General features: G+C 42.1%; 1 protein-coding gene across 1 annotated transcript; it reads left to right on the top strand.

The window, feature by feature from the left end:
* Window positions 1-190: 190 nt before the first annotated feature.
* Window positions 191-13,832, top strand: LOC105025378 (phosphatidylinositol 3-kinase regulatory subunit alpha). The gene is made up of 16 exons (XM_010896006.4): window positions 191-386; window positions 906-1,530; window positions 2,015-2,107; window positions 2,232-2,306; window positions 2,414-2,530; window positions 2,701-2,902; window positions 4,509-4,591; window positions 9,132-9,237; window positions 9,573-9,671; window positions 10,244-10,424; window positions 10,628-10,753; window positions 10,845-10,987; window positions 11,210-11,386; window positions 11,469-11,543; window positions 11,646-11,816; window positions 12,447-13,832. Exons 2-16 carry the CDS (start codon window positions 1,203-1,205, stop codon window positions 12,634-12,636), a joined length of 2,166 nt encoding a protein of 721 aa, XP_010894308.1. The 5' UTR covers window positions 191-386; window positions 906-1,202; the 3' UTR covers window positions 12,637-13,832.
* Window positions 13,833-15,995: the final 2,163 nt, after the last annotated feature.

Genomic DNA, 15,995 nt, shown 5'->3' with positions numbered 1-15,995 from the left:
ATCTGTATAAGCAATTTGTGACAACTGCTGATGTGAAAAATGTTTTTAAAAATAAATCTTGTTACCAGTAGAGAAAATTAATAAATATATTTTTAACTGAACACCTGATTTACTTAAGTGTACTCGGTTCTCAGTGGGTGCTTGAAAGCCTGAAATCTAGGTTACCGGAACTGACGTAACTCACAACCCAGACGCTCATGGTTGGGCTGGCTAGCTAGTTTCAAGCTATACCACCCGATACCATCCCGGATTTTGGTTTGAGATTATAGGGGCAAGCTGAGGTGTGCAGATTTTTATTTAATGTCGCGTTCTTTGGATATTTCGATTACTCTGCACGTTCCAAATACATTTTATATTTTTGTGAACATATATTTCGAAGAAATAAGGTAACGATTTTACTAACGACGTTAACATCTATTTTAAACTGAAATAGCAGCCATCACATATGCCAAATCCGATTTCAGGCAGTGAACATTTTCACGGGCCTGTGTGCATACTAGTTAGACAGCAGGCTAGTTTGTTACATAACCAGCAACTCAATAAATGGCATGGTTTCCTTAATCGAAATGTATTTATTAGTCGTATGTTTAAAATAAATGTGATTGTCTACTTATCGATACGTAGTAATTCAGCTAGGCTAACGAGCTAACATTCGCTGTAGCTACTTCCCTTCCCCCTACTTGCTAAAATAGACTTCTTGTACAGTACGCTATGTTCTAGGTAGCTACGCTAGCTAAGTCACGAACAAAGACCATTTACTTGGTCCTGTTAGAAGCTTTAGAACGTCATAGTTTTACGTATTTAGGGATAGTTGTTCTTTATACTTTTGTTAATGACTGGTTTAAATGTAACATATGGATGAAATGTAGTTATTAAATGTATTTATAAATGTTGTCTCCATCCAGGAACGTTGCTTTCATGGGACTACAGATGCCTTTAGATGGGATTTTATTGAACGAAGTATCATGAAGATGCATTGAAAAATAGGAATGAAAACCTTCAAGTTAAAATTGGGACGCTGAATCTGCATACTTTTTTGGAAGGTTTCTTGAAATAGAGATCTGGCATTTACCCAGGCGTAGATGCGCATAAAATGGTGACGGAGAAAACGTTTTCTTTGAAGAAACATAGTAGATTGGGTTTTTTAACCTGAGGCAAACTTGTTTTTTTCTTGAATTGTTTATTGGGAATATTATATCAAGATGAGTTACGAAGGATACCAGTACAGAGCACTTTATGACTATAAAAAGGAGAGAGAAGAGGACATTGATTTACATATAGGGGATATACTGGTGGTCAGTAAGGGTGCTTTGCTAGCCCTTGGTGCCACTAATGGAGCTGAAGAAAAACCTGAGGAGATTGGTTGGCTGCCAGGATTCAATGAGACAACTCAGGAGAAAGGTGACTTTCCCGGGACTTATGTAGAGTTTGTGGGAAGAAAAAGGATTTCACCCCCAACACCAAAACCAAGGCCCCCAAGACCTCTTCCTTCCACATCAGGTTTAGTCCGGACGGATGCCGAATCAGAGGGTTAGTAGCCGTAATAGGATGTTTACATTGATGATTTTATTTTTTATTAAAGCTTCTGTAGACATTTTTAAAATGCTGTGTTGTTAATGAATATGATGGTTTAAAGCATTTTCTATAGACTACTCTAGTCTGAGCTGCCTGGAGATGTTCAGCATGCAAAGAAAGACCAGCTGTAAAAAAATGCTGATGTGGCTGGTTATAGTGCACCATAAGCTTTTACAAGCCGAGACAGGAAATGTGTGCGTGACCTGACACTGATTACAGTAGGACACACAGTGCCAAAAGAAGGGGAAAAACGTTGGACTGTTATTACTGCAATGCCTCCATTGCCATGTGACACTGTAATAGAGCATACTGATCATTTCTGTTTTAACAGAATATTCATTCTGCCTGAAGTACAGGTGAGCTAGGTGTGGGGTTCAATATCAGGTGACAGTCCACTGTCTGCTTGCAGTCTAAAAAGTTTGGTCTTTCTGTTGCGCAGGCTTCATGTTGCCAGATCTGCCCGAGCAGTTTGCTCCACCAGAGACCTCATCGCCCATCCTGGTCAAGCTTCTCGGGGCCATAGAAGCCAAAGGTATGCAGGGGACACAGGGCTGGAGATATGGGCCTAGTTGATGATGATTGATGCTGTTATGACATTAAACTGGTTTATTGAGTCTTGTCATGTAACTTTTTTCTGACTGCATTCTGCGCTGCAGGTTTGGAATGTCCCACCCTTTACCGGACGTTCACAGCGACTTGTGGGCTGGATACGAGACAGTTTGCCGACTGCGGTAAGTGGCAGGCTGTGCACGTTTTGGCCGTTTTCATAGCGCGTGTTAGCAAGTGATTGTTATCAAGGTCATCTGTCTTATCTACTATCTACCTGATGAATTCGCAGACCTGGAGCCTTTAGATTTACAGTCGCTATGTGATGGCCTTTGGCGATACCTGCAGGATTTGCCAAATCCAGTTGTTCCCATCCCAATTCAAAGTGAGATGATTCACGCAGCACAAGGTAAGACCCTATTATACCTTCAAACCAAACATCTTCAATAGGCGACCCGCAAACTGATCTGATGCAGGATGCAATCTTTGCAACCATTAAATTAAACATTAAACTTAAAAAATAATTACGTTGTTCAGTACATTTCAATTGTGTAACCATTTCTTTCCATGCCCCCACAGAGGTAAAGGACCCAGAGGAGTGTGCCCAATTGCTGCGCAGGATAGCCAGCTCGCCCACCCACCCGCCCCAGTACTGGCTCACTCTTTACTGCCTCATCAAGCACTTCTGCCGTATTTCTCAGAACACAAGCAAAAACCAGCTCACTGTCAGGGACCTGGCTGAAATCTTCAGCCCTGTGCTTTTCAGGCTTCAACCAGCAAGGTCAGAATCAAATTAATCTAAAGAAAATACTGCCTTCATGTCAATAAGGATGCACAAATCTAATATGAGGACAGCAAGAGATAGGGCTGACCCCATTTGGTTGACTGGTCAATTTTATGGGTGATAGGCTGTTGGTGAGCCGCCATTAATTTAGAAGAACATTATCTTTTCATGGTGCAGTAGATGCCTGTCTTAATCCCGACTGTCTCTGGACTAATCCCTCGTGTTGGGGAAGAAGGAAAAAACATTTGCATTCTGAAAATGCGGATGACCTATTGACCATTTCATTGATTTTGAAATGTTTCTGTGTAAATAGACTTGTTACACTTATCTTAAACGTGTCATCCTCCAAACCACACACTCTTATCTGCAGCGCTACCAGGAGGGTGTGTGTGGTGCAAGTTTGTACAACAATGCCGACAAGCTCTCAAGAACTGGCACCAGAATGTAACATTTGTCCACAGGCGAATGGACAAAGTGGAAATAAGATGCAAACGCCTGAGTGATGCGTTGAGATGACAATCTATTCTATGTTCAACTGAAAGGAAGGGAAAATGGTGCACGGTACATTTTGACACGCTCTACCTCAGACCCAGGCCTATACCCACACATAGGAACATGGTGCACGGTACATTTTGACACGCTGTACCTCAGACCCAGGCCTATACCCACACATAGGAACATGGTGCACGGTACATTTTGACACGCTGTACCTCAGACCCAGGCCTATACCCACACATAGGAACATGGTGCACGGTACATTTTGACACGCTGTACCTCAGACCCAGGCCTATACCCACACATAGGAACATGGTGCACGGTACATTTTGACACGCTGTACCTCAGACCCAGGCCTATACCCACACATAGGAACATGGTGCACGGTACATTTTGACACGCTGTACCTCAGACCCAGGCCTATACCCACACATAGGAACATGGTGCACGGTACATTTTGACACGCTGTACCTCAGACCCAGGCATATACCCAGGTCTAGGCATATTTTCTTTTCTGTTTTTTTATTTCCCTTTTTACGGTCCTAAGTGGTTGCATTATTGAAGATCACGGCAAGCCTTCCTCATATTCATTCTGCTTTGTTCCGTACTTCTCTTTCATCTTCGAGGTCTCATGAATCACACATGAAGGCACTTTAACTAATCTAACTAGCTTTTCCCCTGAGGGGGAGTCATCAGGCTGTGTTGGGATCAGTGCACATCTTCTGACCATCCCCCCTCAGGGCTATGCATGCCAATTTACACCCCCTGTGATGCTTCTCAACCACCTGTCCGCTAGCTACACAGTCAAGACTCGAACTTTGAGTTTTGTGCTCATTTGGTTGCTACAGAAGACCTGGTTAAAGCAGACTGCTGCGCCACTTAGGAGACCAATTTTTCTCAATTCTAGAGCAGGCTGTGTTTGGTCAGACTGTGTTTTGAGACTTTTCAACGCTATTCATAACCTTCTATTAAACATGTAGGCTGTGTTTATGCAAAAAAGAATGAGAAATGGTAATTGTAGAATGTGCACATTCTTTTTTCAGTGTGGTTGAAATACACCAAGGCAATCTATTTCCTGCACAAGTAACCCTTTACTTTTTTGTTTCAGCTGTGAGGCCAGCCCGGATTCCCTCATCAAGATCCTAGAGATATTGGTTAACAGTGAACTGAGTGAAACTCAGGCAGCCCCAGGTAATACAATAGATTTAGGGTTCAATGTTTGGTCTGCCGGACTGATTTCAGATTGGACCTACAACTTGGTTTGGACCTTTCCCATGATTCTTTTGGCTTACTAAAACTTAAAGTATTAGTACAATTGTTATAATGCAGGGAGAGCAATTGTGGCACTAAGTGAACCTCTAGCACAAAGTGCCTTATTAAACTCTCAAGGATGCCAACTGTTTTCCCGAGATGCTCATGGGTACTTGGTATAATGTCTGGGTTTTTTTATTTACTTATTTACATGGATATACAGTATCTCACAGAGGTGAGTGCACCCTTCACATTTTTGCTAATATTTGATTATATCTTTTCATGAGACAACACTGAAGAAATGACACTTGTAAAGTGGTGAGTGTGCAGCTTGTATAACAGTGTAAATTTGCTGTCCCCTCAAAATAACACCACACACAGTCATTCATGTCTAAACCGCTGGCAACAAAAGTGAGTACACCCCTAAGTGAAAATGTTCAGATTGGGCCCAATTAGCCATTTTCCCTCCCTGATGTCATGGGACTGAGGTGTGAATGGGAGCAGGTGTGTTAAATTTGAGCAGGTATGTTAAATTTGGTGTCATCGCTCTCACGCTCCCTCATACTGGTCACTGGAAGTTCAACATGGCACCTCATGGCAAAGAACTCTCTGAGGATCTGAAAAAAAGTGTTGCTGTACATAAAAGATGGCCTAGGCTATAAGAAGATTGTCAAGACCCTGAATCTGAGCTGCAGCATGGTGGCCAAGACCATACAGCGGTTTAACAGGACAGGTTCCACTCAGGACAAGCCTCGACATGGTCGACCAAAGAAGTTGAGTGCATGTGCTCAGCATGGCTGTTGTCAAAATTCAGTATCTCAAAAAATTTGAATATTGTGAAAAGGTTCGGTATTGAAGACACCTGGTGGCACACTCTAATTAGCTAATTAACCCAAAACACCTGCAAAGTCCTTTAAATGGTCTCTCAGTCTAGTTCTGAAGGCAACACAATCATGAGGAGACTGCTGACTTGACAGCTGTCCAAAATACGACCATTGACACCCTGCAAAAGGAGGGCAAGACACAAAAGGTCATAGCTAAAGAGGCTGGTTGTTCACAGAGCTCTGTGTCCAAGCACATTAATAGAGAGGCGAAGGGAAGGAAAAGATGTGGTAGAGAAAAGTGCACAAGCAATAGGTATAACCTCATCCTGGAGAGGATTGTGAAACAAAACCCATTCAAAAATGTGGGGGAGATTCACAAAGAGTGGACTGCAGCTTGAGTCAGTGCTTCAAGAACCACCACGCACAGACGTATGCAAGACATGGGTTTCAGCTGTCGAATTCTCATGAACAAGACACAGCGTCAGAAGCGTCTCGCCTGGGCTAAAGACAAAAAGGACTGGACTGCTGCTGAGTGGTCCAACGTTATGTTCTCTGATGAAAGTAAATTTTGCATTTCCTTTGGAAATAGTCTGGAGGAAGAGAGGAGAGGCACAGAATCCACATTGCTTGTAGTCCAGTGTAAAGTTTCCACAGTCAGTGATGGTTTGGGGTGCCATGTCATCTGCTGGTGTTGGTCCACTGTGCTTTCTGACGGCCAAGATCAACGCGGTCATCTACCAGGAAGTTTTAGAGCACTTCATGCTTCCTGCTGCTGACCAACTTTATGAAGATTTCATTTTTCAACAGGACTTGGCACCAGCACACAGTGCCAAAGCTACCAGTACCTAGTTTAAGGACCATGGTATCCCTGTTCTTAATTGGCCAGCAAACTCGCCTGACCTTAACCCTATAGAAAATCTATGGGGTATCGTGAAGAGGAAGATGCGATACGCCAGACCCAACAATGCAGAAGAGCTGAAGGCCACTATCAGAGCAACCTGGGCTCTCATAACACCTGAGCAGTGCCACAGACTGATCGACTCCATGCCACGCTGCAGTAATTCAGGCAAAGGGAGCCCAAACTTAGTATTGAGTGCTGTACATGCTCATACTTTTCATGTTCATACTTTTCAGTTGGCCAACATTTCTAAAAATCCTTACTCCTGCGAGTAATATTCTAATTTTAGGAGGTACTGAATTTGGGATTTTCATTAGTTGTCAGTTGTAATCATCACAATTAAAAGAAATAAACATTTGAAATATATCAGTCTGTGTGTAATGAATGAATATAATAAAGTTTCACTTTTTGAATGGAATTACTGAAATAAATCAACTTTTTGATGATATTCAAATTTTATGACCAGCACCTGTACTGTGACATACTGAAGCAGAGCATGATCACCTCCCTTCTGAGACTGGGCCACAAAGCAGTATTCCAACATGATGATAACCCCAAACACCTCCAAGACAACCACTGTGTTGCTAAAGAAGCTGAGGGTAAAGGTGATGGACTGGCCAAGCATGTCTCCAGACCTAAACCTTATTGAGCATCTGTGGGGCATCCTCAAACAGGAAGGTGGAGGAGCGCAAGGTCTCTAACATCCACCAGCTCCGTGGTGTCGTCATAGTGGAGTGGAAGAGGACTCCAGTGACAACCTGTGAAGCTCTGGTGAACTCCATGCCCAAGAGGGTTAAGGCAGTGCTGGAAAATAATGGTGGCCACATAAAATATTTACTCTTTGGGCCCAATTTGGACATTTTTACTTATGGGTGTACTCACTTTTGTTGCCAGCGGTTTAGGCATTAATGGCTGTGTGTTGTGTTATTTTGAAGGGACAGCAAATTTACAGTTATACAAGCTTTACACTCACTACTTTACATTGTAGCAAAGTGTCATTTCTTCAGTGTCGTCACATGAAAAGATATAATCAAATATTTACTAAAATGTGATGGTTGTACTTTTGTGAGATACTGTATACATTTTTAAAACATTTGCGTGTAGCCACACATTGCTGGTCAGAAGCTAGCAATGTTATGCTGTATTGCCACCTACAATATTTTTTTACCACATGTCAAGTGTGCCCAACGACTGACAATAGTTTACAGAAGCATCTTGGTACCACAGTGTTCCAATTTGAGTTCACATTTTGAATAGTTGTAAACAAAGATCTGTCCGGAACAAACCAATAAACAAAGAGTTACTGGCATCAGACCTCGGACAAACCTAGTGCCGGTTCGCCCTCATACAAGGCACTTAACCCCTAACCTGCTGTGGGTAGTGCTTTTTGCTAGTTCCATTCTCTCAGGATGGGATTTGAAATCACAAACCACAAGAGAATCCATTTTCAAAGGGCAACATTATGGTGGTGTTCCCGGGGAGTATGAGGCTCTAGCCCTACCTGATAAATTAGCCTCTGTAGCTCCTTGTGTTACTCAGTTGTGTAGTTACTCACATGGTTTGCTGGAAAAATGGCTCACTTTCAATATTTGAATGAGGAACAGATGTAATTATTTATAGCCACGCACCCATGTACCATCTATTGTAAGCGGCAGCTTGGTTTTCTGTGAATGGAAAAGTTTGAATGAAACCAGCAGTGTGTGACTATTTTATGTTTTTTTTTTTTTTGAATGTTTCATGAATGTACAAATGGCGAATTGTAGAGCCTGCATGTGCTTTCTGCCCAGCACTCCACCCAGTGCTGTGCTTGAAGAGTAATTTTAATTGGCTTAAGTGAGCGAACGGGGGAAAAAATGGAAGCCGGTGAGCTTGCAGAATGACATCATCTCCCAACCAGAAGGTGATCGACGCAGCAGGAAGGAAGGTGTGGGCCAGTGACTGTGATGACGATGGATTGGCCCGACAAGCTTGTCCTCAAGCCTTTCTATAGCTTTCCAAGACGTCACCACATGACAGAAGTCTTCCTGATTTGCTAACATATACCCACCCCCACACTAGCTGCTCTGCTCTCCCTCTACATGGATGTTGAGTCCCCGGGTGATGCTGCATTGCAAATACACTGCTGTACAGCGTCAAGTGTTTTCATTGTATTCTCGGGAGCAACAGAGGCAGTTGATCAGCTGCTGTTGCTGTTTCCTGCTTTTTTATAGTGTTCAGTCTAGTGGTTTTTGTCGTTGATTATGTGTAAATTCTGCATCCTATATGTCATATAAATGTTTCCATTTGGATGTGACTTTTTTATTGTTGGTATTTCTAAATAAATGTGTTATGGTTAAACTATAAATAAAGTTGACTTCAATCTATTCCAATTATAGTTTTTCAAAGCAGATTAACTGCTGTTTCCCTGATATGTTTCTTTTATGCATAAAATGTTATTGCATTCCTTAAATAGATTCCTTTTTAGGGTTTAGTCTGTCAGTTATATGATCAAATGTGCCAGAATAAGACATGTCCTTTATTTTCCATTTGACAGTTTTGCTCAATATGTCATAATTTACTGAACTGATTTATGTCGCTGGTACAATTAAACCAGACATGTTCATTATTTCAGCCCTACCACTCATGTTATTGGAGTTTTTCATTGGGGAATCCCACCCAGTCTCTCAAATCCTTCTCATGCTTATGTTGACTTATGGTGATGTTACTCTCCTGCCATGAGACTATTAATCGACAGGCTCATTCCCTCTCTTTTCCACAGCTCTCCCCCCTAAGCCACCAAAGCCATCTACCCCGGTTCCGAACAACGGCTTCAACAACAACATGGCCTTGCAGGACGGGGAGTGGTACTGGGGAGACATCTCAAGGCAAGCCCAGCCCTAATCTCAAAGCTGAAATCAGTTCGGGGGCAGTGTTATTGCCTGTTATTTTTTTAATCATGAAAAAGGGGGTGGACACTGTAGCGTTTAACATTGTAGTAAAAGTGTTTACTACACATGCAATTACACATGCATTGAATTTAGGGGGAGACATTGTTGTACATGTAATATCGCAGGCAAAATGCAGATAAAAAGTTGGCAATTCTGGGCATGATTTGTTAAATTACTGGTTCTTTTATGGTTTAATTCTGGTGGGTTTCCAGTTTTCCATGTCCTTTTGGATTGGTGAAGAGTTGGTAATTTAACCATTTGCTCTCTTGCAGAGAGGAGGTGAATGAGAAGCTGCGAGACACGGCTGACGGTACGTTTCTGGTCCGAGACGCGTCCACCAAAATGCACGGAGACTACACACTGACACTAAGGTAGGATGTCAAAACACATGGCATCTAATGCAATGCTGAACTGCTAATATTCCATAGGGTGACCAGATGTCCCGTTTTTCCTGGGAGAGTCCTGTATTTGTCTGTTTTCTGGTGACCTGACCTATTTAGAAACAAATCATTATTTGTCCCATATTTTCACTTGTTCCTGATTTTTGATTGGTCCGACCTACTGCCCATTCGAATGTAACAGGTTATGATTTGCCACGCCTGCATTAACAGAATGTGCTTTTTGTAGAAATGAGGGGGTGTGTCAAATCTCTGGACCCTTCCCACTCCCCTGCATCGTGTGTTTCTAAGTCATTGTCTAGATAATGTATGTACTGTACTGTACTCATACACACAAGAGACTGTATTTGTGCATTTGATAATACAATTTTATGTACAGTAAAATAGTAGGCCCTACTTTGTTTGTTGTGTGTAGGGGGTGGGGAGGGCTGTCTGACTTTCCCGTATTTTGCCCTATTGAATCTGGTCACCCTAAATATCCTGTCGTGTCTGTAGATGTACGCAGACATTTTCCTTCAGCATTCTCTTCTGATTGCCTGCTACAGGAAAGGAGGAAATAACAAGCTGATCAAAATATTCCACCGTGACGGAAAATACGGCTTCTCGGACCCCCTGACCTTCAACTCGGTGGTTGAGCTCATCAATCACTACAGACACGAGTCCTTAGCCCAGTACAACCCCAAGCTGGACGTGAGACTGCTGTACCCAGTGTCGAGGCTCCAACAGGTAAATGTCCTCCCACCATTCAAACACCTCCAAAGAGACAGTGTAACCTGATTGTTTCAGCACTGTCATTGGCTATTTTTGATATCCTCCGTTCTCGCAAAAAGCAGCTGTTGTCGCAGAGACATTTTTCCTTTCCTTTTCTTGGTTTGATTCACTGACAACAAAGTGAGAGTTTCCACAAACAGTTTTGTTTTCTGCTGCAGGATCAGGTCGTTAAAGAGGACAACATCGAAGCTGTTGGAAAAAGGTTGCATGAGTACCACCTGCAGTTCCAGGAGAAGAACCGAGAGTATGACCGCCTGTACGAGGAGTATACCAGAACGTCCCAGGTTAGTCGTCCAGTGTTCCGTCTTTGACTGCACTAAGAGTTTCCAAGGTTGTTAGGTCTGTACCCAGCCTCCGCTCCTCTGTCGTCTTCAGGAAATCCAAATGAAGAGAACTGCCATCGAGGCATTCAATGAAACTATTAAGATCTTTGAGGAGCAGTGTCAGACCCAAGAGCGCTACAGCAAGGAGTATATTGAAAAGTTCAGGAGAGAGGGCAACGATAAAGAAATCCAGAGGTAAGAATGATCATTTCACCTAAATAATGTTACCAGAATAGGTATGGGCAAAATCCATAGAGCTATTAAATTCCCTGTATTGATGTAATAACAATGTATAGAACGACATGTTTATAAAATATGTTCCATGGTTATTGACAGAAATTGTCCCTTAAACACCCGTCTAGTCACCACAGTTTGACAGTAGATTTGTTTCTGACCCCCAAAATGGTTTTCTCCTAGAATCATGGGAAACTACGACAAACTAAAATCGAGGATCAGCGAGATTGTGGACAGCAAGCGTCACCTGGAGGACGACCTGAAGAAGCAAGCGGCGGACTATAGAGAGATCGACAAGAAGATGAACAGCATCAAGCCTGACCTCATCCAGCTCCGCAAGACCAGAGACCAATACTTAATGTGAGCCCCTTAGTCCGTTTGAATATCCAATAACGTGTGTTGTTGTTATTAAGGTGTTAACATGCAATTGTTTGCATGGCAGGTGGCTGACACAGAAGGGCGTGAGGCAGAAGAAGCTGAACGAATGGCTCGGGATCAACACTGAACACTCAGAAGAGTAGGTGTCCTTTTACTGTGGATTGGCCCCTTGACATGCTTGGTTAACAGGACTCAATCAAACGGAAAGCTGTGCAGTATTGACACAGTTCTTGTTTCACAGCGAGTACTCCATGGTTGAAGATGACGAAGACCTCCCGCACAATGATGAGCGTTCATGGAGGCTTGGCAACATCAAAAGGCAGCAGGCTGAAGGGCTGCTCCGAGGGAAGCGGGACGGGACCTTCCTGGTCCGGGACAGCAGCAAAGCGGGCTGCTACGCCTGCAGTGTTGTGTATGTATCAAACCTGAAGAGGGTTTTACAGTTAAAAGCTTTAAATGAGCCACTGAATGATAGAACTATTTCTGTGGTTGAAAATGGCCATTGACATGAGCCAGAAACCATATTTCATTGTAGCGTTGACAGTGTCAAAAGGATCTTTTGTCCCTGTGAGTCTCATGCGAAACAGATTGGTCCTTTAAAAGAGCTTGACACTCAAGTAGCATTTTTTTTTTATTGGATTTCTTGAGATTCAAAAGTGACATCAAAGTCTAGACACGAAGTGCTCATGCGGTATCTGCATTCAGTGTATTTTGTCACGTCAGCTACTTACTGAGTCAACTTAAACTGGTGTTACTGGAATTGTCATGCTAGATTGCATAGTCAAAATAAACAAAGCTGATTCTCCTCACGCTACATATTGAGACAGACTAAATAAAACAGGACATTTTGATAATTAAGGTGTTTCGAAATGGTCCGGTTAACGACATAATAAAACCAAAACCAGACTGCTCTTTATTTTTGGAACTGTATGACATGTTCTGGTGAATTCCATATTCTAATTAAGAATGTCTCCTCCATTTAACTTATAGGTGTGTTCTGTACGGCCAGTGTTCTAATTTAGAATGTGTTCTCCCTTTCCAGTGTTGACGGCGAGGTGAAGCATTGTGTCATAAACAAGACGCACACAGGCTATGGATTTGCCGAGCCGTATAACTTGTATGGCTCCCTAAAAGAACTAGTCCTGCACTACCATCACACGTCACTTGTACAGCACAATGACTCTTTAAACGTCACGCTGGCCTACCCGGTTTACGCCCATCAGAGGAGGTGATTACCTCCTGTTGAGTGCTTGGACTTCATGGACAATCAAGAGAAACCTCTTTGGAAATGCAGATGCCTGTGATGGTACCAAAAAAAGGGAAATATTGGGAGAGGTGTTTTGAGATTTGGAAAAATACCTAACTAATGTGATGGTAGACCAGCTACTTCCCTTGACAGCTCTTGTTTAAAACTATTTTCATGATGGGGAAAAGCTTTCCTTTGATAGCCATAATTACTAATGTGTGAGAGTGTGTGTCTGTGTGTGTGCACGGTATGAGTCATATGCCTACTAACTGAAGATCGGTCTGAGATTAGAAACAGCATATGACATTTTATGGCCAGTTTCTTACACACAGCAGTCCTGGACCTGGATTAATGAAGAACTTGGTTAAATGACACAGTCTTCGTCTGTGACAGCCAGCCCGCAGTATTTGCATTGAGCAGAAATGTTGTGGCGTTCGAATACTTGTTTTTTGTTAAAGGTGGAGTCATCCAAGTTGTTGATACTGCAATTAGACATCATTCCCTCACACTCTTACAGTGTCTGCGCATGTGCACGGGTTCTCATACAGTGCTGTATCCACGGGACCAAAACAGTAGTTCAGCCTAGTTGAGCTCAACGTTCTTTGCCGTTGTGGAAGAAAAACGACTCACAACACTGTTTACTTTCTGCATTTTTGCCATTTCGCTAAATACACCTCTAAACTTCCTCACACTGTCGAGTGTGAGTTTTAGTTGTGCTATGCAATGACGTCTACGTCCTCAAATCCTCTAAATGACTATGTATCCTCTATACAAGTGTTGTCCTGTCTGTGGCCCATTCCCATAGGCTACCTAAAGTTGAAAAGCAAGTTGTCAGTCTTAAGTTGGTCCTCGTCCACCTCTACAGGGACGTTATAGGTTTACATTGTATGCCCATAAAATAAATATCAAAAGCATTCACATAATTACTCATTTTAAATGTATGAAAATCTGGTTTTATTTTTTTCCATTTAATCTATGAACCTTGTTTATCTCTAATGATGTGAGAATTGTTTGGTTTCTTATTGGAAAAGTCATTCCTTCATGCAGAATTTTCTGTATCAGAAAATCTCCATTTAGAATGATGTAGTTGCTTGTATGTTTTTTTTCTTGTGAAATTCATGCCATGCCAGTGATTTGATAATGTGACAAAGGGATAATAAAGCACCAAATTCGTGATATAATTCAAAATTCAGAAGTAAAATCTTATCAACTATAATGTGTTGAACTCTTCTCCCATTTTAATGTTGTACAGCGGGTGGGGCTTCAAAGATGGTTTTAACATGATTCCAACTGGGTCATCTGGAAAGATTAGCCAATACATTTTAATGTCCCATTTAATTGATTAATTCACCTGCTCATCAGGTAGCATAATGTGATAACTCACATTAATTAATGATGAGGTCCTTGCTAACCCAGCCTTTTGACCACTGGAAGCATCTGACCAATGTGTTTAACTAAAAGCTTGCAGAATCTGCGCACAAGTCTTCCAAGATCAGATCCAGTCATAAAATTATCCCATTCAAATTGTAAAATGTCTCAAAAGACAAATTTCAAGTGGTAAACTGGACTAGATGGAAGTGAAAGTCAGGCACTGTTGACTACATGGCAGTGAACCTCTCCATTGTTATCCTGTTAGGGTCATGCTAACTGAGCTGTGGAGGAACTTCTGCCACAGCGGAAAGTTAGACACTTGTGGTTTTTCAAACAGGAAGACTCAAATGAACATTTGTCACTGCACTGCTGTTGTTTACGCACGCGTTTCTTAATAATGTGGTCTCCATCCCTCACATCACATATGGACTGGTGTGGTCGTATGTATGAATGTGAACAGTCTGGGAGAAAAAGGTCTTGCGTCACGTTGATACGTCCACTGTATACATGACGTCAAAGTCAGGTTCCTGTTTCTGTCGCCTCTTTTGTTCTTGGTTGCCACAAAAACGCATTGAGAAATGCACAGATGTACAACACTTCATGACAGAATGCAGAATGTCAGGAACATTTCCGTAATTTTTTTTTTTCTTTAATCTATATTAGGAGACTATAATGCTTGTTCCATCTGTTCAGATTGTACTGTTGAAAGCCTACAACTTATTCAGAACTCTAGAAAGGATTTAAAACAACATCAGAAGCTTATTTTTTTTAAATGAGAGTAGACATTCTTTCTCCTTACATATTTGTATTGTTTTTAAAGGCTTTTGAGCAGTTGGAATCATAGCATGAAATGGGCTTCAGTCTAATTACCAAGCTGTTAGCCCTTTAGCCCTTGCCACTTTCCATCAAGGGGAATCTCCATCAAAACCAAATGATGGCAAGTGCTGGTACTATTCACAAAAGCAGAGCGTTTTCTATTTAAGGCACTCATGGAACAGCTTGGCCTGGTAGTTAATAGGGGAAAACACCACTGAAGTATTTTAAAATACTTTTTATCCAAGCTGTTAGGTTAATATAATACCCATACTCTGTGCTTCTATGCTATTTTTGTAATCCACAAAGCTTTAATTTGCCTTCACATTTTGTTTCATAAAAAAATGTATCCTAATATACAGTATCTCACGAAAGGGAGTACACCCCTCACATTTTTGCAAATATTTGATTATATCTTTTCATGTGACAACACTGAAGAAATGACACTTTGCAACAATGTTAAGTGGTGAGTGTGCAGCTTGTATAACAGTGTAAATTTGCTGTCCCTTCAAAATTACTCAACACACAGTCATTCATGTCTAAACCGCTGGCAACAAAAGTGAGTACACCCCTAAGTGAAAATATCCAAATTAGGCCCAATTAGCCATTTTACCTCCCTGATGTCATGGGACTGAGGTGTGAATGGGTGTGAATGGGAGCAGGTGTGTTAAATTTGAGCATGTATGTTAAATTTGGTGTCATCGCTCTCACGCTCCCTCATACTGGTCACTGGAAGTTCAACATGGCACCTCATGGCAAAGAACTCTGAGGATCTGAAAAAAAGGTGTTGCTCTAAAGATGGCCTAGGCAATAAGAATACCCTGAAACTGAGCTGCAGCATGGTGGCCATACAGTGGTTTAACAGGACAGGTTCCACTCAGAACAGGCCTCGACATGGTCGACCAAAGGAGTGCTCGTGCTCAGCGTCATATCCAGAGGTTGTCTGTGGGAAATAGATGTATGAGTCCTGTCAGCATTCCAGCAGAGGTTGCCTGTCAGTGCTCAGACCATACGCCGCACACTGCATCAAATTGGTGTCCATGGCTGTCGTCCCAGAAGGAAGCCTTTTCTAAAGAAGATGCACAAGAAAGCCCACAAACAATTTGCTGAAGACCAGCAGACTAAGGACATGGATTACTGGAACCATGTCCTGTGGTCTGA

This window comes from Esox lucius, chromosome 13 (genome assembly GCF_011004845.1).
Source record: "Esox lucius isolate fEsoLuc1 chromosome 13, fEsoLuc1.pri, whole genome shotgun sequence".
Classification (NCBI taxonomy): Eukaryota; Metazoa; Chordata; class Actinopteri; order Esociformes; family Esocidae; genus Esox; species Esox lucius.
This window is presented reverse-complemented; position numbering and strand designations above follow the sequence as displayed.

Coding starts and splice junctions, on each gene's coding strand:
- LOC105025378 (XM_010896006.4), top strand. CDS start 1,203: ATGAGTTACGAAGGATACCAGTACAGAGCACTTTATGACTATAAAAAG. Junction 10,425..10,627: donor CAGTGTCGAGGCTCCAACAG/GTAAATGTCCTC, acceptor TTTCTGCTGCAG/GATCAGGTCGTTAAAGAGGA. Junction 10,754..10,844: donor AGTATACCAGAACGTCCCAG/GTTAGTCGTCCA, acceptor TGTCGTCTTCAG/GAAATCCAAATGAAGAGAAC.